The sequence below is a fragment of the Dipodomys ordii genome, unplaced genomic scaffold, assembly GCF_000151885.1.
Source record: "Dipodomys ordii isolate 6190 unplaced genomic scaffold, Dord_2.0 Scaffold55, whole genome shotgun sequence".
NCBI lineage: Eukaryota > Metazoa > Chordata > Mammalia > Rodentia > Heteromyidae > Dipodomys > Dipodomys ordii.
The window spans coordinates 1,576,403-1,603,479 of record NW_012267271.1 but is presented as its reverse complement, the minus strand read 5'-3'; the positions used below and the strand labels follow the sequence as shown (position 1 = coordinate 1,603,479).

General features: G+C 55.6%; 1 protein-coding gene across 1 annotated transcript in view; it reads left to right on the top strand.

Annotated features, from left to right (window-relative positions):
• Positions 1 to 17,733, top strand: part of Nr5a1 (nuclear receptor subfamily 5, group A, member 1) — a 22,383-nt gene extending 4,650 nt beyond the window's left edge. Inside the window, exons 5-9 of the mRNA XM_013021257.1 lie at positions 46 to 187; positions 1,930 to 2,558; positions 9,954 to 10,073; positions 11,332 to 11,479; positions 16,634 to 17,733. Of these exons, the coding sequence (XP_012876711.1) occupies positions 46 to 187; positions 1,930 to 2,558; positions 9,954 to 10,073; positions 11,332 to 11,479; positions 16,634 to 16,881 (1,287 nt within the window). The 3' untranslated portion in view covers positions 16,882 to 17,733. The remainder of the gene's footprint in view (positions 1 to 45; positions 188 to 1,929; positions 2,559 to 9,953; positions 10,074 to 11,331; positions 11,480 to 16,633) is intronic.
• The last annotated feature ends 9,344 nt before the right edge of the window (positions 17,734 to 27,077 follow it).

Sequence of the window (27,077 nt, the reverse complement as noted above, 5' to 3'; positions counted from 1 at the left end):
GCGCACCTCCGCGCTCACCCGCCGCGGCGCCTCTGTCCCCCGCAGGGCTTCTTCAAGCGCACGGTGCAGAACAACAAGCACTACACGTGCACCGAGAGCCAGAGCTGCAAGATCGACAAGACGCAGCGCAAGCGCTGTCCCTTCTGCCGCTTCCAGAAGTGCCTGACGGTGGGGATGCGCCTGGAAGGTGCGCGGCCCGCGGGCCTCCGCCCCGGCTTCCCCGCGGCTCCCCGCGGCCCGGGAGGCCTCGATGGGACTGGGAAGAGGGGCTGCGGCGAGGGTGGGGTGGGGGAAGCAACATCAGCCTTCTGGAAGTTTCTTAGGCGCTTGGCTAGTGGCCCCCCTGGCATTCATTGGAGCCTGGAGGAGGGGGGGGGATGTTTGCCAGGGCCCCCCGCTGAGGTTGGGGTGAGAAGCATCTGAAAGTGAGCCCAGGAGTAGTGCCCCCAAGAGAGCAAAGCAACCCCTCCCCATGAGGAGTTCCCCGCCCCCACAGATACCCCACACCAACCACAGCCAAGGCCTTCAACACCTTGACTTCAAGTCCCAGTGCCACTTCTTGCAGGCTGGGGGACATTGGGCAAATTCCTTAACCTCTCTGCGCTACAGATCCCCATCTGGAAACAAAATGAGTAGTTCTTTCTCCTGTTCCTGGAGAGCTATGGTGAGGGTGAAGGGAAAGCCTGAGGAGCCTGGTTTTCCCAAATACTCAGCAGATTGTTGTTAGTTCCATACGTTCTGCTTTTGTGCATTCTTACTGTCCAGCCCCCGTGTGTCTGTCCATCCATCCTTGAGGTTATTCAGCCCGCGAGATTCTCTCCCTTGTCTCAATGTTAAGGACTAAACTCAAGGCTTGTGTTTGTGCTCTGCCACTTGCTCCCAGACCTCCAGTCCGTTTCTTAGCTTGGCTCTGAGGTTGCTGAGTGGTGAGGAACAATGACCCCCCTCGGACCCAGGCCCATCCCTGACCTGCCTCTTCATCCAGACAGGAGGGAGTTAGTTCAGCCAGAGACCTCAGCTATGCGAGGATGCCTTCACCCTCCGGCCCGCTGGGCTGCGCGCCCGGCAGGCAGCTGTTGGTAAAGTTTCTGAACAACCTAGGAACCCCCCAGAGGCTCTGAGAGCTGCAGACCCCTGGAGGAGCGACTGCCCAGCGGGAGGGGGACATGGTGCTGTCCCCAGAGCCTACATCCCGGAGATGTACCTGTTGGGTCTGGCTGGTGATGCATTCTTGGCAGGCAGAGGAACATCTGGTCAGCAAGAGAGGCCCCCTCCCCCAGCCCAAGCCTCAGCCAACCCCAAACTCAGTTCCACACTGGAAGCCAGTGGGAGGGAGCCCCAATTATCTTGTAATGGAGGTTCAGTAGAGTCAGGGAGTTTGTCCCTAAGTTGGATACTGGGCATCCAGCCATGAGCAAAGCTGAGCAAGTTCCCTTTCACGTTACCATCTTCTCATCAAGCCCTGAACCCAGCACTCTTAGCCTGGGGGCGGGGGGCATATGCATGATGCACTCAGCACGATAAGAATGGGCAGTGAGTAGACAGGATATTGAGGAGATTCTGCTGGGTAGATCCAGGAGTACATCCTGGAGGAGGTGACATTGAGGCTGTGTGTTCAGCAAGCTCAGAGAAAGATGGGGTTGAGGAAGAGGTAATAGCAAAGGTAGGGTAGGCATGGAAGAAGTGTCAAGCAGAGAAAACGCAGGGTGGAAGGGCCCCTAGGGCCCTTTAGCTGCCCTTTAGCAGCTGAAACTGCTGAAGAACCTGACTCCCATCTGCAGGGGGGGGGGGAAGGGGGGAGGGGAGGGGTAGGAGAGGGAGCAAAGCAAGTAGCAGAGGTGGTGGCGACACAGCTTTTAGGGGCAGGGTGCTAAGGAAGGCAGCGGTGATGCCTGACGACCCCCCCCCACCCGTTCCTCTTCCCCACAGCTGTGCGAGCTGACCGCATGCGTGGTGGCCGGAACAAGTTTGGGCCCATGTACAAACGAGATCGGGCTCTGAAGCAGCAGAAGAAGGCACAGATTCGTGCCAATGGCTTCAAGTTGGAGACAGGTCCCCCCATGGGAGTGCCACCGCCCCCTCCCCCCGCTCCGGACTACATGCTGCCTCCCAACCTGCATGCACCTGAGCCCAAGGGCCTGGCCTCTGGCCCAGCCAGTGGGCCACTGGGTGATTTTGGAGCCCAGCCGCTGCCCATGGCTGTACCAAGCACCCACGGGTCCTTGGCAGGCTACCTCTACCCTAACTTCTCTGGCCGCACTATCAAGTCCGAGTACCCAGAGCCCTACGCCAGCCCCCAGCAGCAGCCTGGACCGCCCTACGGCTATTCAGAGTCCTTCTCTGGGGGGCCCACTGTGCCGGAGCTCATCCTGCAGCTCCTGCAGCTGGAGCCTGAGGAAGACCAGGTGCGTGCGCGCATCCTGGGCTGCCTGCAGGAACCTGCCAAAAGCCGTTCCGATCAGCCCGCGGCCTTCGGCCTCCTGTGCAGGATGGCGGACCAGACCTTCATCTCCATTGTGGACTGGGCCCGCAGATGCATGGTGTTCAAGGAGCTGGAGGTGAGTCCCTCCTCCCGGCCCACCAGCCTCTGGCTCTGGCGTGTCTACCCTCTTGCTCAGCTGCCCATGCCCTGACCTCTGTCCCCCTATAGTTGGGCTGTCCTGGGTACTGCTACTCCTGCTTACTGGGGTTCCTTCTCCCTCTCTATTTATTCGCTGGCTCCTACAGCCTCTGCTGCTTTGATCTCTGCCTCTGTTTCTTCGCGCTGGCTCCTTCCCACCACTGTCTCCCGGCCTGCGTTTGTGTCTCTAGGGCGACACCAGTCTCTGGTTTGCTCTTGGTCAGGGTTCTTGTGGGAATCTCCCCTCCCCCGCCCCGAGACCCTGGGCACCTGGGATTGCACCTGTGCTGGAGGAGGAGTAGAGTTGGAGATTCTAGAGCCAGCTACTGATCTGGCCAGATAAGGCAACCTTTCTCTATCTCCAGACCCAGAGTTATGGCACCTGTGGCAAGAAAGCAGCAGGAGAAATCGAGGGCAGATGTAGGAAAGAACTTCCCAGTCGCCAGGCGCCCATGGCTCATGCCTGCAATCCTAGCTATTCAGGAGGCTAAGATCTGAGGATCGCAGCTTGAAGCTAGTCCGAGCAGGAAAGTCTGTAAGACTCTTATCTCTAATTAACCACCAGAAGACCCAGAGTGACAAGGTGGCTCAAAGTGGTACAGCACTAGCTTTGAGCAAAAAAGCTCGGGGACAGCGCCCAGGCCTGAGTTTAAGCTCCATGACTGACCAAAAAAAAAAAAAAAAGAAAAATTCCCAGTCTTGTCACCTCGTGCTGTGAGGTGTCCGAGGCCTGGGAGCTTCCCCCTGCGGCGCTCTGGTTGCTTAGGAAGCCACTCTTGAGACCCCAGGCCTGGCCAAGGCCATCATTGCCTGGCGTGTGTTCAGTTCCAGCCTATTGGTTTCTCTTTTTCCCAGTTCAACCCCCTGGCTGCCGGGGCCGCCTGTAGCCTTGAACAGCATTGTCCGCTGATGCCACTCAGACCTGAGCTTCCTCTGGGCCTGTGGCCAGATGGGCTGGGGACACTGTCTCTGGCTAGCATAGAGAGATGATACCTGGGGTAATGAACACTGAGGCGCAGGGGGCCTGGGGTCAGGCCTGGGAAACTCTCGAGAGTCAGCACTGATGGAGGGTGTGGTTCAACTGTGGAGGCCTGCCATGGCTGAGAGCTGGGGACATGCCATGTCTCTCTCACAGGGGGGGCTTCGCACCCCAGGCCCCTCGCCCCCGCCCTGCACTGATGGTGGTGAGGGGAATTTCAAAGGGAATGAGGATCCCAAGACTTTTGGGTGGGCTTCCAGCTTCCTTGGACACTTCCCATGAAGCCCCTGTGTAGAGGGGCGGGGCTGCGCATTCTCAGCCTCTCGGAACCCTGGGTCCAAGGGCAGGGCACTTCCTCTGGCTGCCTTCCTAGTCTCCCGGGGCTTCACGCAGGATGGGAAGGGCTTTTGTCCAGTTTACTGAGTGTTTTTTCCTGCTTCTGGCTTCTCTGTGGTCCATACCTTCCTGCTTCCCCTTCCCAGAAGTCCTGCATGGAGCCCAGGAATATGGGCCACAGTCACTGCTCCATAAGGGACCCTTGCAGATAAGCACCGGCCCAGGCCTCACAGGGCCTTCCACTGGCCCAATGGGCCCTGGGCTGGTGTCGGCAGAGACAGGTGTGAGGGTCCAGAAAAATGAGAGATGCCAAGTGACTCTGTTCTCCCTTTGGCTCGCCATCCAACTGCTCTCCTCCAAGCAGACAAAGGAGAGTTCCAGCTCTGAGAGAAGAGCAGTGCCCTAGCTGGACACTGGGGACATTGACATGAGGTGAACCCAAGAAGCTGCCAGGCTTTAGAAGACAAGCACATATAGACATAGCCACGGTGCCCTGGGCTGTGTGAGCAATGGATGGGGCCAGAGGGAGCCCAATGGGAGAGCACAAAGCTACAGAAGTCAGAGAAGATTTCCAGAAGAAATCAGAGGCAGACCAGGGCGTGCAAGCAGTAGGAACAGCAGAGGCAAAAGCTCAGAAATGTGCCAAGGCCTCTGGAAATTCCAGGGGGTTCTATGAAGCAGGGCTAGGAAGGTTGGCGGATCAGAGCAGAAAATGAACCAGAAGTGGATGCTGGGGGCAGTGGGTGGCAGATACTCTGAAGAGCAGGCTGAGCCCCTCATCCAGGCCAAGAAAAGATCTCAGCCCAGGGCCTGAGCCCTCCACAAAGGAGCCCGTGGCATCTTCCCCCACAGGAGAAGGAAGGGGCAGTCATGGTGGGGCTCAACTGAACTGTCAGGGACACGCAATCCTCAGTACTCTGTGGGCTTTCCTCTTCCTCTGTCTCCATTTTCCCACTTCCCACTATCATAGCAAGTTGGGCCTGGGTCCTGTTACCAAGTTCCACCTCTGCCCCTTACTAGCTCAGCCACTTTGACCAAGTGACTAGGCTCCTCTGCGCCGTTTCCTCACCTGGAAGGTGGGAGGAATGGTGAGGGTTTGGTGAGTGGGGATGGGGAAGAATTCCTGACAGGGCTGGCACACAGGAAGTTTCATCAGTGGGCTCAGCCCCTCCCTTCCTGCCTGCTCCTGGCTGCAGTGTAACACTGGATCTCCACTGGCAGGCAGCGGGAGGCCTGGCCAGGAAGGGAACAGAGGAAGATACATTGTGTCTGTGCGCCTCTGTTACCAGAAAGATGCCCCTACTTTGTCCTGGGCTGGTGAAACAACGTGTTACCCTCAGGGTAGCAGAGGCTTATCTTTCTCTGCTGCTCAGTGGGGGCAGTGTCCTTCCCAGGAGCTCAGCCCCTGGCAGGGAGGGGGAATAAGGGCCCCCTAAACACTGGTCTCACATCCGTTCACCCTGGACATCCGCTCCAAGGCCCCACTGGCTACAGATCTAATTGCCCAGATAGAGGATTTTGTGGAGGCCACAGGAACCGTCAGCCCTCCGCTGACAAACGATGGCCCCTCACCATTCCACTCGGCGTGGCCAGCCCAAGACACATCAGCCACCAGAGTTACTGAGCCACTGGCCTTCAGCTGCCAGACCCTCAGACCCCAGGGGCTCCAGAGGAGCTTGCTGGGGGAGAGGTCAGCACAGCATCCATAAATACCCCTTCTCTAAGGCAGGCTGCACAGTGTCAAGGCTCCGGGAAGATTTGTGGCAGGCCCAGCAGACAGGCCAGCCTGGGGAGGGTCCCTGGGGCCAGGACTGTAAATGTCCTTGTTCTCAGGGCAGCAGGGAGGTCTGAGATGGAGGGGGTGGAGGCGGGGGAGGAAGCTGTAGGTTGGCTTAAAGGAGGCCCTCACCAACCTCCTTTCTGATGTAGAGGGATGGAAGCCCCCACCCTCTGAGTTGTTTGTTTGTTTGTTTTGTGTACAGGTTTTAATTGTTAGTAGAAAGGTGTTGTAGGAGGGGGTTGCAGTTTTCTAAGTCGGGCAAAGAGTACATTTCTTTTGCAGTGGCACCGCTTCCCTCACGCTCTCCCTGTTTATCCCTCTGTCCCCACCCACAAGTTGTACAGCTCATTTTCAACACAGTGTCTAGTGAGTACCACTGCTGCATTTGTTCACCCTTTGTCCCTCCATTTCTGTGCCACTCTTAGCTTCCCAAAGACAGATAAATGAACAAACGAAACCAAAAGAAAAGAACAGCGAAGGAAAAAGAAAACCCTCTTGCTTCCATCTCTAGGAGTTCATTTTGCTAACTATTATTTTTGCATGATCAGATGCACATGGGTATTGTGCCTTTGTGTTCTTCCAAGAATATCCTTTTCTGAGTTTTCATTATTATTATTATTTTGGTCAGTTGTGGGGCTTGAACTCTGGGCCTGAGGGCTAGCGCTCTACCACTTGAGCCACAGCACCACTTCTGGTTTTCTGGTGGTTTATTGGAGAGAAGAGCCTCATGGCCTTTCCTACCCTGGCTGGCTTTGAACCATGATCCTCAGATCTCAGCCTCCTGAGTAGGTAGGATTATAGGCGTGAGCCACGTGCGCCAGGTGTTTTTTTGTTTTATTTTGTTTTGTTTTAATAAGGGGATGGAGGATGCGGAGAGTCAATATGTCTGTCTGTCCCCAGGAAGACGTGAGGGTCTGACCAGAAAGCTTGTGTAACCTGTGGGGGGTGGGCCGGGGAGGGAGTAGAACCCTGGGCAGCTCCGCAGAGCCTGTGGTAGCTGATGAGCTATGTTCTGTGTCTTCTTCCATTGCACAGAACAGCAAGTCAGGACTGAGAGGTGCTTGTGGCTAGGTGGGCACTTGAACCTAGGCCTGGATATCAAGGCATAGGCGCCGGGTTGCTTCCTTCACTAGCCATGGGCCAGGGCTGCGCTGCCCCAGGACCATGGTCTGGGTACAGTGGGCTCCCAGGCTGGGCCAGGCAGGGTCACTGTGACCCCTCTGCCTGCTGTCCCAGGCTCAGTCCGCTTATCTCCTCACTGGCTTCTTATCGCTCTTCCCACCACCCCCACCCGTCCTTTCAATCTGGGCACAAGGGTATCTGCAACTCCTGCAGGGGGTGGGAGGCGTGAGCCCGGCCCACACAGCCTCTGCCTGAGGCAGCCTCAGTGGGTCTGAGTTTTCCTTGCCTCTACTATGATCCTGCATGGGTGCCTCCCTCCCAGGACCCCCTAGATGAGCTCAGTAGGGGCATCTGGGCAGAGATCCCTGTCTGGTGTCCCCTAGGCAAGCCTGTATGCTGGTCTGTCACTTGGGCAGGGCTGGATGTCCTGGCTCCTTGAAAAGCATGATGGGAAAGGCGGCCCCTACCCAGGACTGGGGTTGGGGCTTGGTGAGGTCTGGGGTTGGGTCTTAGTTCTGACAGTGGGCTCCAGGGCCAGGGAAGGGGAGAGTTTCTAACCCAGAGATACGATGAGGGAACATGGAGGAGACAGAGGCAGTAGCACAGAGCAGGAGGGGTGTCAGCCTTCCATGTTGCTCACCTGCTGTCTGGGCTGGGCAGGGGTGATCGTGGGGCCTGGAGGAGCTGTGCAGAGATCAAGGCAGGCTCTCCTCTTGGTCCTCCTTGCTCCTTCTTCCTGAGAAGGCCCCAGAGGGGAATGAGGGGCCTTCCAGCCCCTAGAAGACAGTGCTGTTTCCTAGCCCCAGGGCAGTACTGCCATGGGGTTTGGGGAAAGGGCAGAGGTCTGCTGGCGGAGAGGGACAAAGATACCCAGACACCAGCCCTGCTTTCAAAACCCCCCAGCAGCAGGGAAGAAAGCCACCTAGAGGGGGAGGAGGGCACCTGGGGCGAGAGGAGGCTTTGTGGGAAAGGTTGAGGGCTCATGGAGAAGCCTCCATTCCTGGGGGAAGGAGACGCGGCTTTTTTTGTGCCTAGTGATAAGGAGCACACATCTAGACCCAGGCAGAGCTGGGTGACCTTGGGAAGGTTTCTTTTCTCCATAAAGTGGTCTGGCTGACCCGGCCTCACAGGGCACCATGGTGACAATCCCAGTTCCTGCTCATCACAGGAGAGGGCTGGGTTCTTTCTGCACTGTGGAATCCTAGGAGGGCTCAGAGAGGGGTCTAGGGTTGTTCTGAATGCACAGCAAGGCTAAGTTTGTCCCCATAGGGACTGTGGACCAGCAATGCCCACCATAACCCTGGCTTGGTCTACCTCTAGGGGACCCCCAAAGAGTCTCTGTCCTGTGCGGGTGGTAGATTCTTCCCCTGAAGATCACTTTGGGTCAGCTTGCCGTGGCTTGGGTGCCAAAATGTATCATCCTTGCCATAAGAAAACACAATGGAGAGGATTTCAAATTTGAGGGCTGGTGGCTCATGCCTGTAATTCTAGTTACTCAGGAAGCTAAGATCTGAGGATCACAGTTCAAAGCCAAGCTAGGCAGGAAAGTCCATGAGACTCTTTTTTTTTTTTTTTTTTGTTTTTTTTGTCGGTTGTGGGGCTTGAACTCTGGGCCTGGGCGCTGTCCCTCAGTTCTTCAGCTCAAGGCGAACGCTCTACCACTTGAGCTACAGCGCCACTTCCGGTTTTCTCGTGGTTTATTGGAGATAGGAGTCTCACAGTCTCTCCTGCCCGGGCTGGCTTTGAACCGCGATCCTCAGATCTCAGCCTCCTGAGTAGCTAGGATTACAGGCGTGAGCCACCAGTGCCCGGCTCATGAGACTCTTATCTCTCATTAACCACCAGAAAAACAGACGTGGTGCTGTGGCTCAAAGTGGTAAAGTGCTAGCCTTGAGCGAAAAAGCTCGATAGCTCCCAGGTCCTGAGTTCAAGCCCCACGACAACAACAACAAAAAAAACAAAAACCCACACATAAAAACCCCACAACGACATCCTGCCGCACCCACACTGGAAGGACAACAAGCAGGGACCACTGGTCTTAACGCCAGGTACACACGGCAGCCTGAGGCAGAATGCGCCTGTGTGACTGTTCTGTTCTCCTTCAGACAGGAGGCCTTGCTGTCCTGCTCACCGTCTTGTATATCCAGGCCATGTAGCCCCCCTTTCTCCTCATGGATCCCAAAGTTCTGCAGAAGGCCCAGTAGAATTCCCTGTTGCTCTTTGTTCCTTGCTCCCGTAGCTCCTTGCTACTAATTGGTTTGGCTGGGGCCACAGGCCAGTGGCGTCCGGGGTTGAAATGGCTGGCAAGCATTGTGGGTACTCCTGTACACATAGATATTCTCTCCTCCCCCTTCTCTCTCTGTGTCTCTCTCTCGCTTTCTGATGTGTGCATGTGTAAGCAGATACTGTGGCTTGACCTCAGGACTTTGTACCTTCCCTTGGCTTTTTTTTACTCAGGACTGATACTCTACCACTTGAACTATAGCTCTACCTCTGGCTTTTTGCTGATTAATTGGTGATAAGGGTTTCATGGGCTTTCCTGTCCAGGCTGGCTTCAAATTGTGATCCTCAGATCTCAGCTTCCTAAGTAGCTAGGATTACAGAAGTGAGCTCTGGGTGCCTGGCTTTTTATTTTTATTTTATTTATTTATTTTTTCTTTTTGGGTCTGGTCGTGGGGCCTGAACTCTGGGCCTGGGCGCTTTCCCTCAGCTCTTCAGCTCAAGGCTAGTGCTCTACCACTTGCGCCACAGTGCCACTTCCAGCTTTTTCTGTTTATGTGGTGCTGAGGAATCCAACCCAGGGCCTCATGCAAGGCAAGCGCTCTACCACTGAGCCACCTTCCCAGCCCCTTTATTTTTATTTTTTGAAATACGTATTTTCTGGGTTTAACATATGCCAGGCCCTCTCCCAAGCCCTGGTCCCCTTCCTACGAGAGCCAGCAGGTGCACAGGATGGCTGTGGAACTGCAGCAGGCCGCACCCGGGTGAGAGGCAGGGCAGAGGCTCTGTTGGACCCTCTCATGAGAAAGGGACCCTTGCCCAGCTCACATCCAGATGGGTGTGGGAATGGAGGGGGGAGGGGCCCCAGCTGCATCCTCACATGGCTCTTCCCGCAGGTGGCTGACCAGATGTCCCTGCTCCAGAACTGTTGGAGCGAGCTGCTGGTGTTTGACCATATCTACCGTCAGATCCAGTATGGCAAGGAGGGCAGCATCCTGCTGGTCACCGGGCAGGAGGTGAGCGCCTCCTCTCCTCGCCCAACTCAGGGACTGTGCTAGGGGCGGGGTGGGGTGGGTGGAGCCAGGCCTGGGGGGGGCAGTGGAGCAGCTCCAGAGTGGGGTGGGCAGGGCAACTCTGCAGGAGGTGGCAATGGCACTGGTCCGTCTAGAAAAAGAAGTCCAAGTTGGTCAGCTGGTAACAGGCCAGGGACACAGGTGGGGCATGGCAGGAACCAGGGCTCTGAGGGGGACCAAGGGTGGGGGGAGCAGAGGAGGGAAGAAATGAGGTTGGAGGCACTGCTAGGAACTGGTGAGTAAGGCAGGCCCTGAATGAATGGCCTCAGAGCCACAACGTGAACCCGCATAGCACGGAGCCTGTGGGATAACAGGCAGGCGTAGGGATGGGGAGGGAGTGGGAACGCTGGGAAATGGAATGGGAGCGGCTGGAGGAGGCAGGTGCAGGGGCCAGGAGGGTGGGCCTGGAGGGAGGGGAGCTATCTCTCCTGCCTGGTGGCACCTGGCTGGGGCAGAGGCTGAGGTTCCGCAGGCCTGGTTCTCCCCCTGGGGTGTCAGGTCATTGGGAGCACAGTGTGGGGATGAAGGTGCCTAAGGAGTGACTTTGGGACCCAGGCGGGTGCAAATGCAGGGAGCTGGTGACCTGACTGTCCTGTGGGACCAAGTCTCTGTGGCCCCTGGGCCGTCCAGCGTGCAGAGGCGGGCCTGTGACGTCTCCCGTGCAGATCTCCACTCACACCGGGGCGCGTGGGCGTCTGCACCTGCTTGTCACCATGGGCACACGTGTAGGCATGCATGTGCCACTGTGAGTGACCGTGGAAGGTCACGTGTGGGTGTGCACACTTGTGTGCCTTCACATCCCGGGCAGGTGTCTGCGTGGATGTGGTGGGCGGGCATGTGGCCCCGCTGTCCCCTGCCACCGTCCCCGATGGGCTCTCCTTACTGTGGCTGCACAAGCGACATTCATTCATTTGTACTGCTGGGCCTGGCGGCGGCTCTTTGTGTGTGAAGGACCCTTCAATCCCCCGCGGTAGCCCCTGCCTGGTGGCCCTCCCACTGCCATCCAGGAAAACTGGGGTGTCCAGCTCCAGCTGGCACAGGAGATTGGGAGGTTCTGGGGTTCTGAGCAGAGGGCTGCCTGCGCCCAGCTCAGGGGAAAAGCTGGGCTCACCGGACCCCCCCCCAGATCCTGATCAGAGCCTCCTGCACAGGAGCTTGGCTGTTTCTCTCACTGGCCTCTCTGCCCTGCTCTGCTGTGCAGGTGGAGCTGAGCACGGTGGCTGCCCAGGCCGGCTCCCTGCTGCACAACCTGGTCCTGCGGGCACAGGAGCTGGTCCTGCAGCTGCACGCACTGCAGCTGGACCGCCAGGAGTTTGTCTGCCTCAAGTTCCTCATCCTCTTCAGCCTTGGTGAGTGAGCCCAGGGACTGGGCAGGGCATGCGTGGAGAGTCTAGCTGTGGTTCAGGTGGGGTCTGCAGGCTGAGGAACGGACTCTGAAAATGAGGCCACAGCCCTAGCAGGCATGTTGCTCTGTGTAAACTACCAAAGTGATGTCCAAGACTTGACCTTCATGGATGTGGACCCAACAGAGAACCTAGGGAACTACTGGACAAACAGTCTAGATATGTCCTTACTCACCCCTTTGTCCATTCACTCATGCCTTTTTCAGACAGTCATTCTGCCTGGCACACGGGTTCCCCACCCCAGAGCTGAGGTGACTGCCTAGATAGACAGGTAGATGTGACAGATGTGAAGAAGGAAGAGAACCAGCCCGCTGTCACCTCCCCGCTGTGTCTGGAGTCGCCCTCCCCATGGCCCTGTCCTCCTAGAACAGCTGGTCCGGGTGGTTAGGGACAGAGTTGGAGATGGATCAGGGAATCTGGGGCACGTGGAAAGGCTTCGTGGAGGAGGGACATGCCAGGGCGGTCTTAGAGGATGAGCAGGGGTTCTTTGGGTGGGTGAATCTTATAGCAGAGAATCTTGTAGCAATGAGATGGCAAGTTAGAACCCGCAGGATGGAAATGCTGTGTTTGTGGCAGTTGGCACTATAGCCACAGTGTGGCAAGATGCTCTAAGAGAGTGGGGTGTGGGGGACATGTTGGGGAGCAGAGAGGAGGAGGGAGCTGGTTAGTGGATGTGGCAATCCCAGTGCTAGGACTATGAGCTGGTCTCTGCAGGGGTCTGGAGGGGAGGGTCTTGGGTAGCCACTTAAGAACTGCTGTGGAGCTTAGGGGAGAGTCCTGGGAAGGGAGGGTCCTCCAGGCCCCCCTGTGCTTGAGTGCCCCTCCGAAGGGCTCTTCCTTCCATGGGGTGTAGGGAGGCACCAAGAAGAGACAGTTCTCTTCTTCTGGCCGGGCTGTGTGCTTTCCCCCTGCACATTTTCATCGCACTCTCCAGACAATGCGGCGAAGGGTGGGGAGAGCTGGGGCTTGGCTGGGAGAGGCTGTGCATGCAAACACCCGTGCATGTATGAAGCATGCATAGGCATGTGTAGGTGCACACATGTGGGGTGGAGTCCCCAAAGGAAGGGATGGACCCACCAGGATTCTAGCTCTGGTCTCTGCGGGCTTTGTGTGCTTGAGTCAGTCCCTTTCCTCTATGAGCCTCTATTTCCCCAGGTGTAAAATGTCCACCATCAGCTTATCTTGTTACAATGATGTCATGAGAGAATTCGCATTGCCTGACCTCTCTGACTTGTGCCATAATCACCCTTGGCCTCATGGACAAATGAACAAGCTAATGAATGAATGAACTTGGTGCCCTCATTGAGCTTGGATGGGGGGGTGAGTTAGAGAGCCCCAGCCTAGCAGGCCAGACATCTGGTGAGGTTGGGGCTTTGGAAGAGGAGGAAGAAGAAGAGAGCGGTGCAAGGCTTCTTTCCATTGAGGGTTTGGGGTGATTCCAGTTGGAGAAGGGTCCTGAGCGGTCTAGTGCAGCCAACCACCCAGAGAGATGGAGGCAGGCTTCTCTGATGTGGTTGGGTCTTGCATTCTGAGCAGTTTTCTGGGAACAAAGGAAGCAGTGTAGAAAGCATCCCAGACTGAGGAAAGGTCAAGCGAGAGAAGGGGGAATCTTGAAAGTCCAGGTAACTGTAGGGGGCAGGGAGGGGGTGCAGAGAGGCTGAGCTGCGGAGCCCAGCTGAGCACACCCCGACCTTCCCTTGGGAAGGGTTTGATGCTGCAAGTAACATGACTCCATTTGCGTTTTACTATGCCCAGGTCCCTTTCAAGGTGAGATCTGCGGCTGGGGAGATAGAGTCACCTGAGTGCAGAATAAAGGGTTCGTTAGTTCCTTCCACAGTCGCCCCCCTACCCCATCCCAACTCATGAGGAACTGGGGGAGGGATGGCCACTTGCCTGCAGACTTTCAGGCCACACACTGGGGGATCAGCCCGGGTAGCCTGAACTTGGGCGATGACTGTTCCCCCACCCACCTCGGCCACCCCACCCACTCCTCCTCTCCGTGCCTCCTCTTGCCTGCCTCCACAGAAGGTGCCATTTGGCGTCTAAATAGCGTCTCAGGCTGCTGGAGGCAGGTAAGGAGGTTTAATTAAAATTAGTGCCTCTCTCCTGGCAATCGCGGTGTTTATGAAGATGGGCCCGGCAGGCATTGTTCCACTGAGGACTTAATCGAAGCTTAATGGATTGACCTAACATTCGATTTCCTGATTCGCATTGAGGCGCGGCAGCAGCATTCCCTTAAGCGTTTGCAATTTACCCAGTGCTCTGAGGCAACAAAAGGCGGCCTGAATAGCAGCGCCACTCGAGGGGCCATTGTGCACAGGGGCGCCTGCCTGAGTCACCGCTATTGGGACAACATTCTTTATGCCTCACTGGAATGAAAAGATTATTCAAATATTCAATTAAACCGTGAAAAGGGGGCTTTTCTGAGATCCTGGGGGCCCCTGCCTCGGCAGAGCTAGCGGCTGCTCCCCGGGGTGGGGCACCGTCTCCCACACTCCCGGGCGCAGGATCACCGCAGTCCCCTCCGTCCCCCTCCAACTGTGCCATGCCCAGGGCACAGCTCAGGTCCCAGTCCTGGTGGCACAAACCCCATTTTGCAGATGATAGCAAACTGAGGCTCAGAGAGGGACGCACCTTGGCCTAGGCTCAGCCAGCTGGCTGGGGAGCTGGGTTGGGAAACACTGATCCATGAAAAGGGGGTGTCTCCAGGCTTGCTTGACCCCCCCGCTTTCCTGTCAGCTCCCTTCAAATCATTACAAGCTCTCTAGAAACTGGGGGGCATGGGGGACCTGTGGCCCATGTAAGATCCCAGGATCTGGTGGGGCTTTTGGCTGCCTTCCTGGGGGGACAGAATAAGAAGAATGTCTGTCTCCCAGACCCCATTGGGAATGGGGTGTGACCCAGCATGGTTCCTTAGCCTGCTCTCCCGCCATGGAAGGCCGCACACCTGGGTTCAAACCCAGGCTCTGAGTCAGGAGCATCAGCCTCCTCGAGCTGGGGGCAGAGGACTTGTCCCTCAGCACTGCCCTTGCTCTGCTCCTGTCCCTGCAAGCTGGGCCAGGGCTGAGGACAGGAGCACAGTGAATCCTGGTACAGCCCACACCCCAGTGCTCCCCAGCCTTCCCACTGTGTAGCATCCGAGCCAGCGCCCTTTCCTCTGCGCCCCTTTGCTGCTGGGTGGCCATGAGCTGGTCTCTCTCCTCCTCTGGACGCCCTGCCTCCTGTGGTGAATTGTCACGCTTTCCTTCCCTAGCTCTGGGGATGGCAGTAGGGTGAAGGCAGGTGGGCAGGATTGGGATATGGGGACAGATTGGGACAGAGATGAATGAGACTGGTAGATGTCGGTTGCTTCTGGGAAGCCAGCTTGTCGGGGTGACTTCCCACGGCCTTTGAGTGGGTCTGGAGCAGGCTGAGAGCAAGGCCGCTCTGTGCTGTGGAGTAGATTGTTCACCACACTGCACCGGGGCTCCAAGGTAGGGAAAGACCACAGCCTGGAATCGAACCGCATCTCCAGACGAGAAGAACTTTTTTCTAATGGCACAAAGGTGCCTGATGGCGAAGATGCAGAAGGTGCAGAAGAAAAATGATCCTGACTCATGGACTTGGAGCTTGAGGGGCCCCGGGGGTGGAGGACGGCCGCTACCAGACCCCACCATACGCTCTGGGCCTGGCTCGGGTTTCCCTAAATCCACCTATAGACAACACACAGCTCAGCGGGCACACGGAGGCGGCCGGGGATCAGGGTTGCCAGGAGAGCCGAGCTTCCTGGCGCGGGCCCGTGTTAAAGGGATTACAGGGCCAAGGGCTGCAGCCGCGTCCCACTCCCCCGCAGCGCAGCGCAGGGCTGGGGGCAGTGGGCGGGTGGGGAAGGGCATGGACAAGATGACCATCTTCTGAGCCGCTGGAAACGACAGCCTCGGGACACCTGGCTAGGCTTTGGGGATTGCAAGCTGATTCCAAGATTCCTGCTGCTGACCCTGAGCCGGGGACAGGGCGCCAGGAGGGGGTGTTGTAGGCAGGGGCGGAGGGAGGGGAGGCGGGGTTGGGGGTTGCTGGCCCTTTCCAGAGGAAGAAGGCCCTTTATAACAGAGGGCGTAGATGACACCCCTCACCCATGGCCCACGTGAGCACTGGTCCACGCAGAGCTGCCCTTCTCTCTCTCTCTCTCTCTCTCTCTCACACACACACACACACACACACACTCAGAAATCGCCTCCTCATGCCCCGTGGGGGTTTTCCTGCAGCCCCTCCTATATAGAATGGCTGCCTCCTGGACCAGCCTCCTGCTTTGACTTCCTTATATTGTGCAGCACCGGGAATGGAACCCAGGACCTCGCTCATGCTAGGTTGGCACTCTACAACTGAGCCACACACCCCAGCCCCAGTTTTACTTTACACAAATGGATTTATTCCCTAGACCTCCCTGAGCTTCCTGCCCAGTTCTTGGCTTTAAACCTCAGCCCAAGCACTCTGTTCTGTCACTGCATTGTTATGTTGGGAGCCCAGTCAGAGAGAGACAGAGACAGAGAGGCAGGTGTGTGTGGGGGGGGGGTGTTCAGGGTTGGTGCGTGTGGCTCTCTGGGGGGGGCATGGCAGCGAGATGGGGTCCCTCCACTCAGTGTGATTGGCAGGGTGCTGATGCTGATGACAAGGACCACAGGGATGACGGCAGCAGAATGGCTTCGACCATGGTAACCAGAATGGGGCTGGTGTTCCCGAGTTTTCCCGGCCTGTCATGTGGGCATGGCTGCCTCCTTGGGACTGCTTTCACTCCATTTTACAGATAGGAAAGCCGTGATTGAAATCACATACCCAGGGAGGCATTGGTGACGTTGGCGCTGGTGTTGGTGATTGCGCATGTCCGTGCCAGCCATGGCAGTGATGGCAGCGGCAATGAGCGTGGGGATGGTTGCTGGGGTTTGGCTGGGGCCGGCGGGGCTGGTGGGGGAGGCGGTTGGGAGGCGCGGGGTGGGGGTGGGGGAGGAGAGAAAGGCTGCAGCCACCCCGTGGCTTTGGTGATCATTGGGAAGGTGGTGCTGGCGACGCACCCACCCCTGGTGCTGATCGTGTGCGGCGGGTGACCACTGTCTCCTGTTGCAGATGTGAAGTTCCTAAGCAACCACAGCCTGGTGAAGGATGCTCAGGAGAAGGCCAATGCTGCCCTGCTCGATTATACCCTGTGCCACTACCCGCACTGCGCGGACAAATTCCAGCAGCTGCTGCTGTGCCTGGTGGAGGTGCGGGCCCTGAGCGTGCAAGCCAAGGAGTACCTGTACCACAAGCACCTGGGCAACGAGATGCCCCGCAACAACCTGCTCATCGAGATGCTTCAGGCCAGGCAGACTTGAGCTTGGCCCTGGGCAGCGGACAGGGGCGCCCGCCAGCATGCCGCACAGGCGCATTTCAGTAGGTGACCCCAGAGCCCTGTCCCTAGGCCCCTGCCCCCTGTGCTCTGGAGCTATGTTAAGGTGGTGGTGAGGATGGGCAAGGCAGTACTCTCTAGCCCCTGGCACTTGCCTACCACTCACAGTGTCCCAAGGAGGTGGCTGCTGACCACCCCACCCCCTGGTCTGGGAGGAGATTCTGGATTCCTTGGTGGGACTTGGCTGTCCCTTGGGTCAGCGGTCATCCCTTCCCCCCTCTCCTGGGATCAGAGGCAGGAGGAAGGCGAGCGGGCATCACAGGGAGAGAAGAGGGGTTCTGCAGTGCTTCCCCACAGAGGAGGGGGAAGATGTCTGTTGAGTAAATTAAGGATGGCTGAGTTTGCTAAATTTGGTAGGGGGTTGTTGACCCTAGAGGAAACTGGGAGACAGTTAGACAGAAGGACCTCTCCCCCCTCCACCGCGTGACCTCTGCATGGAGACCTCTGATCTGTTTCCAGGAAAGGACATTGCTACAGCCCCCCCCGCCCCCCTCACCCCACAGGGAGGAAAAATTTGGTACAGTCAACATTCCAGCCCCCCTTCTTCTTGGCCAGCTGGCTGGTACTAAGCGGCAAGGCTATAGGTTTGTTTTTCAATCGCCTAAACACTTCTGGAAAGGCGAGTGTACGTGAGGCAAGCTGGAGGGCTGATGGATGATTGAGCTGGGTACGGCCATTGCACCAAATACAGCCCAGGCCTCCTCCCTCCATCTCATATTCCAAGTGCTCCCTTCGGTGCCAGGCCATTTCTTCTGAGCGCTTCCTGCTCCAGAAAAAAGAAAAGGGGGGAAAAAAAAGCTACTGCTTTTCCTCTGTCCTCTCCCCAGGCGAACTGCAGGGGGGGCCCTGAGTTCTCATGGGTGGGTTATGGGCTTGTGTCGACCAGCCCTTCCTCTCATGGTCCAGTCCCATTGGGCCTCTGGCTGCCTCCCTAGAAGCTGGCCTCAGCTCCCTGGCTGCTGTCCTGTGTCTTGAAAGTTACTCTCTGGGGAGAAGCTTTGGCTGTTCTCTGCCCCGCTGGACACCTACTGTCATTTCCTGTCACCACTGCAGCTTGCGCTAGCCCAGCCCAGCTAGATGAGCTGGGTATCCCTGCTCCCTGCTTTTTTTTCCCTTCCCCTTTTTCTTTTCTTTTTTTTTTGCTGCCCTGACTCAGTCCCCACTCCCGTTCCTGAAACTCAAGCCCCTGCCAAGGCCAGGGACCCACAGCCCCAACACATGAAGTGCCCTTATGGATCTCCCAGTCCCCCTGCTCCCTGGAATAAATTTTGCAATTAGTTTACAGATAATTGGCTGATTTGCCTTCTGGGGCCCAAGCAGGAACTCTGGGATGGGTTTGTGGGGGGAGGGGAAGGGTGAGGATGGGTGATGCCCTGAGCTCTGAACTCTGAGGAGGTAGGAGGACTAGAGAGCCAGGTGGGGACCCCAGGCACGGCATCGGGCTGCAGCCACTTCGTCTCTGGGACTTTAAGATGCTGTGGGTGCTCAGCTCCACCCTGGCCATGCCAGCTCTGCCATCTTGGCTGAAAGGAACAGCCATTACTGAGCACCCTTCTATGTGCCCTCCTTCACCTCCCTGTTCTACAGGTGCCCGGGGAGGCAGGAGGGAAAAGCCCCTTTGCTAGTGAATCAGGGGACCAGATCCCAAGTCTGCATCAACCCCTTCTCTGCCTATTCAACACCTGGTCTAGACTTTACTTCCATTTACTCTCGCTTGGTGGCAGCAGTGGGCACAGCTGTCAGGGAGATGCTTGTTTGGCTTCAGACACCACTGACTTGTCTCTCAGATCTGTTCCAAGCCTTGTCTATAGATGGCAGCCCCAGACTACAGATGAGGAAACTGAGGCAGGTATGTGTGTGTGTGTGTGTGTGTGTGCGCGTGCACACCGCACGCCTGTGGCGTGTTCAAGTCCACACAGCTGAGAATGAGCACAGCCATCTCAAACCTCCATTGTTCTATCTTGTGCAACTCAATGAATCTCAAATAATTGCTCTTTATAATGGTTGTAGAAGTCTTCTGAAAAAGAGGACACTGGGGATACAAGGCACTGGGGATCCAGGGTTCCAGTTCCACCTCCTTGGAGCCCCTCCAGCCTCTTGCCAGCAGCAGGCAGATGCTCTGCTGGGGCCAGGCTGACACTCCGCAGGGCCTGCCCTGCCCTGCCCTGCCCTCCCTTCTTCTGCTAGTCTTTTTATTGTTGGTGGTGGTGGTTGTGGGGCCTGGGCCTGGGCACTGTCCCTGAACTCTTCAGCTCAAGACAAGCACTCTACCACTTGAGCCACAGTGCCACTTCCGGTTTTCTGGAGATAAGAGTCTCACAGACTTTCCTGCTCAGGCTGGCTTTGAACCGTGATCGTCAGATCTCATCCTCCTGAGTAGCTAGGATTACAGGTGTGAGCCACCGGTGCCAGGCTTCTGCTAGTCTTCTCAGCACAGGGCAGGGGCCCTGCCCTCATATGGGCACACCAGCTCCTCTCAGGACTTCTGGCCAACCTGGCCTGGCACCTTCAAGGCCTCAAACATGGCCTTCTGTGGACCCCATAGCCCCATGTCTCCGGCAACGGCTGACCGTTCCAGAGTACCCACTGTGTGCTTAGAACCCACTGGGTCACATGAACTGATGTTCCCTGTTCTGTTCAAACAGCACCAATCTCCCCAAAATGCCAGAACCCCTGGATGTCACCTTGTCCCAGAGCAGCCCATGTAAGGTCCAGAGCAGGCCACCAAGGCCACAGTGCCTCGTTGGATCTCCGTGCTTCTCATTCACCCCACCCCACTTTTGCCTCCCCTGTCCCCCCCTGTTTCAGCTCTGTAGTCCAGGGAGGGGTTCTGTTGCCCTCCAGTTCCACCCTGCCCTTTGTGCCATGTGCCAGGGCCTGAGTCAGGAGAAGAGGACCTGCCCCCCACCCCCTCTTCCCAGATGGCCTGAAACCTCTTCCGTGTCCTCAAGCCAGGAGGGACCCCAGACAGCAAGGGACAGTATATTTATCACACACATAGCAGGGCACTTCAACATTTGGGCAGGTGGAACAGGAGCAGACAGACAGACAGCGCGAGGGGCCAGGGGATCCCCACGGGAGCGAGGCCGTGGGGCAGGCTGGGCCTGGCTGTTCATCACATGTGGCATCCCCGCTGGGTTCTGGGGAAGAGATCCCAGGCCGGCCCTCAGGCACGGTCCACCATCAGCCTAGATGATGGCCAAGATGGGGAAGGACCTGGCAACAGGCTGGAGTGGAATCCTGGCTTCAGCCCTCCGAGATAAACCAGGGTGGCCTTTCTGATCCTCAGTTTCCCCATTTTCAGAACATCGGAACACCTGCAGGGGTCTCTGGCAAACTCCACTCCCTGCCCCTCTCACTCAGGCTGCGGGAGGGAGTGTGTGGGGGAGCTAGGAACGGGGTGCATCACCAGGGGCCGGGCCAGGGGTTGGGGGCCTGGAGGGTGGGGCCCAGGTAGAAGCGGCTCGGTTGCTACGAGCAGCCCTAGCAACGCACTCATTCAGCAGAGACAAAGGCGCTGTCACTTGAGCGCAGAGGCGCCGCTGCGGCTCTTGTTCTCGTAGGCGGCTGCGCCCGCGGGTGGGGGCTGGAGCCCGGGGCTGCACCGCGGGGTGCGGGGCGCCGGGCCCTGGATCTGCCCGAGCCGGGGCCTGCATCCCCCCGGCTGGCCTGCAGGGGGCGCCTCCGGCCCACTTTGTGGAAAGGCAGCTGCTGCTCCTAGGGGCTGAGCACCAGCTGGGGCAGATGCTGCCGGGGTGAGGGATGGTGTGCCGCCCTTACACCCACGTGCCTGGCCTTGTACCTCAGTTTCTCTCATCTGTGCAGGGGGCCTGGCTCCAGCCCTGCCAGTGACTTGCAGCACAATGGGAGAAAACTGTCCTTGGCCTCACCAGCCACTGAACTTGAAGTAGCCTATGCCTTGGGGGAGTTGTGTGTGTTGAGCGGGGCACAGCCTGGCCCATAGACAGGCCTCTCGCTGTTCCCGGAAGTAGTATTTGAGACCAGAAGGAGTTGCTCTAACCTTGTGGAAACTGAGGCACAGAGACTGACAGTGCACCCAATGTGCCCCCGTGCATTTCAGGTTGAGCCACTTCCAACTCAGTCCTCCTCCTGAGCAGGACCTACACTGTCCCCAGCCTTGCTCAGATGCCCACAGGCCCCTTCCCATGCCCCTTCTGCAGGTGCCCTGAGGGATTCTTGTGCTTCTCTCCCTAAGCAGGCCCATTACTGCTTAAGCGCAGCCCTGAACTGGAGGGGATGCTCCTGGGCACAGGGGCCTGGGTAGAACAGGACAGAGGACACCCAGAGACAGCCCAACACAAACACCAAACCCCACATGCTTGCAACCCTTGCGCCTCCACATGCTACCCATCCCTGTTTATCCACCTGCGTCCTTTTCAGAGTCCGGCGGCCACCGAGGCCTGGACCTCGGTCCCCACCCTGCCCTTCCTGCTCCATTCCGCTTATGCAGCTGTTGATTCTCTAAGGGGTTCCAGCATCACTTCCTCACCTGGACCTCATACACTTGCAGCAGGACAGCGAAGTTGGTGCTGTGGTTGCACAAGCATTCTGTGGAGTCTTCGTGCAAGGCGAGCCTGGAGCAGCCAGAGGTAGCCCATGAGCCCTGGTGTCTGGGCTTGGGCAGGGAGAGAACAGAAGGGCTGCTGAGATGGGGTGACCTGGGGTAAGGGCCAAGGGCAGGCCTCTCCTCATGCCTAGAACCCATGGCTACCCTGCCTGTATGTAGCAGTGGGACCTTGGCGGGTCACTGAACGAACCTCCCCAGCCCTAGCTGCCAATCGCTCAAATGTGCACAAACTTCCCTGAGATGGTAGCAGACAGAGCCAGCAAGGGTGTTTGTTATTTTGCACCTGCAGCTGTGAAGGATATTCATCAGTTTTAACTCAGGACAGGATGTTAGTGGTGCATTCGGGAGCCTCCTTTTCCCTTCCAACCCCCAGGCCCTGGCTTTACATATTATCACATCGAAAAGTCACTTGACAGACAAGCTTCCTCCCAAGTCATTCCCACCTGTCTTACATACCTCCTTGGTCAGGGAGCTCACTACCTCAGGGTGACACATTCTACCGCACTTGTCCTGGAGCTGGGTAGAGCCTGGAATTGCCCCTGTCAGGCAAGTGTGGAGGCCCCAAACATGCCTAAATTCTGCCTCACTTTCAAGCATTAGAAAAAAAAAGGCTTGGGCTGGGAAGGTGGCTCAGTGGTAAAGCGCTTGCCTTGCATGCATGAGGCCCTGGGTTTGATTCTTCAGCACCACATAAGCAAAAAGAAAAAAGCCAGAAATGGTGCTGTGGCTCAAGTGATAGAGCACTAGCCTTGAGCTGAAGAGCTGAGGGACAGCGCCCAGGCCCAGAGTTCTGGCCCCACGACCGCCCCCCCCCCAAAAAAAGGCTTTAGAGCTGGGTGCTGGTGGTTCACGCCTGTAATCCTAGCTACTCAGGAGGCTGAGATCTGAGGATCACAGTTCAAATCCAGCTCAGGTAAGAAAGTCCATGAGACTCTTATTTCCAATTAACCACCAGAAAACCAGAAGTGGCGCTGTGGCTCAAGAGGTAGAGCTCTCCCTTGAGCCGAAGAGCTGAGGGGCAGCACCTAAGCCCAGAGTTCAAGCCCCACGACTGACAAAAAAAAAAAAAGCCTTTATTTACAGAATACAGATATGGAAACTCACCTGATACTGAAGTTCCAGAAAGCACAGAGAGGCTCCAGCAGCTTCTGGGAGAAGGCCTAGGGGCAGGAACCAAGGACAGATAGAGATGTGTGTGTGTGTGTGTGTGTGGTAGGTATGTAGAGAAAAACACAGAGAGAAGATAAAGGAAGGAGGGGGATGGGGATGCCGAGGACTCTAGGCTGTTGTTTTATTAGATGAGGTGGCGGGGTCTCGCTATTAGCCCAGGATGACCCCAAAATCACCACCCCCTGCCTCAGCATCTGGAATTCTGGGGTTACAGAGGCATACCACTACTCCAGGTGACTGTGGTTTACAAACCAGGAGTTGTCTATCATGGGTCACAGGTGAAAGGGATGGAGAAATGTAGCACAAGGGGCAAAAGGGAAGGAGAGATAGGGAGTAATATCAAACACACACACACACACATACACACACACACACACACACACCGGTTGAAAACTAATAACCAACCATCACAACCACGACTTTCTTTCAAGGGATGGCTGGGATCTGAAAAGACCAACAACAAATGGGTCTCTATGCACTGATGCAGAAAGATCTCTGTGATTCCTTGTTCAGTGAGGGAAGAGCTACCAAGCATTTTTTTTTTTTTTGTGGTATGAGGCCCCATAGAGCTAAGCTCCTTGTAGTAGTGATATTGTAAACACAAAGTCTAACAAGTGGTAGGTATTAAATGGATATGGTGAACAGGTTAGTCCTAAGTAACTAGATGAAAATAACAATGCAGATTTTCTAAGTTGTCATCAGTGGTAGGCAGCAAAGGCAGCCTGAGCTTAGGACTTGGGTTTTATATATCCTGACAGGGGACTGCAGTGTCTGTCATTTGGTGTTTCTGAGAAAGCACCATCGTGTCTTTTACTGTGGTCATGACAATAACTGTGTAAGTTGAGGCTTAGACAGGATTAGTTTACATCTATTGAAATATCACATTGAACCCGCTAAGTATGTACAACAATTATGCATTCATTAAAAAATTAAAATACATTAAAAATCATTTGGAAATATAAACAAGTACAAGTCTATACTGTCAGAATGAAAGAGAAAATCATAGGGTTGTGTCAACATGGAGAAATCACTTGGCCAAAAATTTACCAGCTATTTAAACCGATTTTAAAAGAAAAACCATAAAACAACAACAATAAAAGAAAACAACCTCTCAGCAAACCAGGAAGAGAAGGGAATTTAAGTGGATGGGGCATCTATAAAAAGTCCACAGGACTTTTAAATCCACTTAATATAAAAGACTAGATGCTTTCCTCTAAGATGGGGAACCCAACAAGGATGTGTGGCCTTGTTGCTACTATTCACCACAGGATTAGTGATCCTAGCCCATGCAATCAGGCAAGACAAAGGAATATAAGATGTGGACTTGAGAGGAAAATTCCTGTCTTCACCTCTAGACAACATGATAAGGAATGTAGAAAACTCAAGGCCCCAAAAGACTGGATCCAGGACTGGAAGGGCCAAGTGAGCTCAGAAGCAATGACATTCTGTCAAAACCAGTTGTATTCCAATACGAATTCTGTCAAAACCATTTGCATTCCAATACGCTAGCAATGAATGATTTTAAACTGAATTAAGAAAATAATGCCATTTGTGATCACATACAAAAATGTGGTATATACACTATCTGAGAAGGGTACCTAGGATTACAGGGGTAAGCCACCAGCACTCTGAGAAAAAAAAAAATCCCAAGGACAGTGTCCAGGCCCTGAGTTCAAGTCTCAGGACTGACACAAAGAAAAAACAAACACAAAAAACAAAAAAGAATAGGTCCCAGTCCAAAGTCACTGGTGGCCTCATCCTCAGAAGGGATTAAAGTTGTTTCAAAACCTGAGCCTGGCAGGGCATCAGTGGCTCACACCTGTAATCCTAGCTACTCAGGAGGCTGAGATCTAAGGATCTTAGTTCAAAGCCAGTCTGGGCAGGAAAGTTCCCATGAGACTCTTATCTGCAATTAATTCCTCAGAAACTGGAAGTGGTGCTGTGGCTCAAAGTGGTAGGCTTTGAGCTCGAGCCTCATGATCAAAAAAAAAAAAAAAAAAGAAAAGGAAGGAAGGAATGGGCATAGGGCAGAAGAGGTGATTTTATTCAAAGTACAAAACGCTTTGTACTATAAATGTATGTTCACTCAAAAATAAAGTAAAATACAATAAAATAAAAATAAACAAATAAAAATTTGTTCTGTAGGGATGGAATACAAATTTAAGCACATATATTTAACAAAATATATTGAAGAAAATGTCTTCAAAGTAAAAACTACGTACCCTGCTGGGAGAAATATCAGAAGTAGAAGGCTAGACCTTGATCATGTATTGGAAGACTCACTGTTAAGATACCATGTCTCAGCCCAGTGTTGGTGGCTCACACCTGTAATCTTAGATATTTAGGAGGCTGAGACCTGAGGATCAAGGTTCCAGCAGGAAAGTCCGTGAGACTCATCTCCAGTTTAACCACCAAAAAGTCAGAAATGAAGTTGTGGCTCAAGTGGTAGAGTGCTTTGCCTTGAGTGAATAGGCTAAGAGGTAGTAGTGCTGGGCCTTGAGTTCAAACTCCAAGACTGCGCGCACGCGCGCACACACACACACACACACACACACAAAGGTAATAATAAAAAAAAGTGCTAGGAGGAGACACAAGAAAACAAGCAATGGTGTGTGCGTGTATGCATGCAAGAGGGCATATGGGTGTCAGCTGCACATGCTCTGAAATGTTGTACCATTTTCAAGATATTTGGGTGTAAGCAAGTGCTCTCTCACGGCGCTGCACCCCAGGCTGTGTTCAGCCCGATGCTGCATAGTACAGGGAACGTCCCCCCAACATTTCTCCGAATTCACACCTTGATATGGCCAGAATAATCTTGCTTTCCAGGTTACTCGTCCCTGGAATGAAATCCTCATCTCTGGCCAGTCACATGATCTCTTCCAGGCAATACCGGAAGTGGGCCGTGTGATAGATGATGCTGGGGATTTCCGGTAGGTGGCATAAAGTCAGTGTGCCACACTTCACTCTCCCTTCCTGTTCCCTGATACCTGAGTTTGGTGCTGCAGGTGAAAGGTCACGGCCGTGCTGACCTCTCCAGCAGCATCCCACACCTCAGAGGCCAGGATGGCTGAGCCCACCTGGGTGCTTAGGATTCTGTGGAGCAAAGGGTACTTTTAGGGGAGGGGTGGTGGGAGATGCATGGCTGAGCATCTCAGGGGTGAGCAGGGTTCCACCAGAGACCAGAAGTAGGGGGCAGGGAAAGCAGGCTGGGAGCTGGGGGGGGGGGACGGAGGCCTCAGAGTTCCACAGTAGCCTCCAGGGTAGAGTCCACTCACCTCTGGCCCTTGCTGGTCTCCTGTGAGGGGTCGGGGATCTGGGGCTCCAGTCTGTGCAATCCCAAGGTATGCCGAAAGACGCTTGAGGTGAACCAGCTGTGGATCACCGTGACTCCAGAGAGGCCTGGCTGGGTACAGGGGGGACCCAAGCCCCCACCGAGTGACTGCTGGGAAAACAGGCTTGGAGAAGCCAACAACTTCCCGAAGCTCACACAGCCAATCAGCTTCATCCTCCTTACCCTAAGCCTCCACCCCTGGTTGGCCTTGAGGGCAGGGCTGCTGCTACCATCCACTTCTGAGGAAATCCTTGTAGGGTTTAGTGAAGGAGCCTAAGCAAACACCAGGAGGTGCCAGGCACTCACGAGGCAAGAATCAAGAGCCCAGCCTGCAGCTAAGGAAACCCTAAGGAATCCATTCGATGTAGCAGAGCTGGCTTGGCAGGGTTGAGGCTTGGACCCTCCCCTCCCCCATCTTCACCCACCTTTACTGAGCAGCTGCCTCACTTCCCCCGCAGGAATATGGAGGTGGCCCGGCCCCTCTGGATGCCCACCGGGCACTGTGAATGTGTGGCCTCCAACAGGTGCACACTCTGCACCTCCAGACCTGGGATGAAATGGGGCTGGTGGACAGCCTGGGGTACGTGTGGGGAGGACTCTCTGCGGGGCTGCCTGGCCCTGTGGTCTGCCTACCCCTCCCTGCCCCAAGTCTGGAAGGCCACCATTCCTGCTCAGAGAAGCTCAGTCACTAGCCCAAGGCAGATCTGGCTTTTCCAAATTGGGGTGAGGGAATGGTGTCAGTGAGGTGTGTGTGTGGGGGGTAAGCTTATTATGTAATTACCAGAAACACAATTAGGGACACATTTAAGGGTTAATTAAAGAGGGAGTTTCTATTAGGAGATAAATAGGGAGGTCTCCTAGAGGAGGCGATACTTAAATGGGGCTCCGAAGGACGTATAGAAGTTTGTTAGCAGCTCAAGGGTGAAAACACATTCTGGTAGAGGGGACAGCATGGGGAAAGGCAGGAACCAGCATGGAAGGTCTGTGGTAGTGTAGAGGCTCCCACAGCCTGATTGGGTGGGTGGCTGGGTGG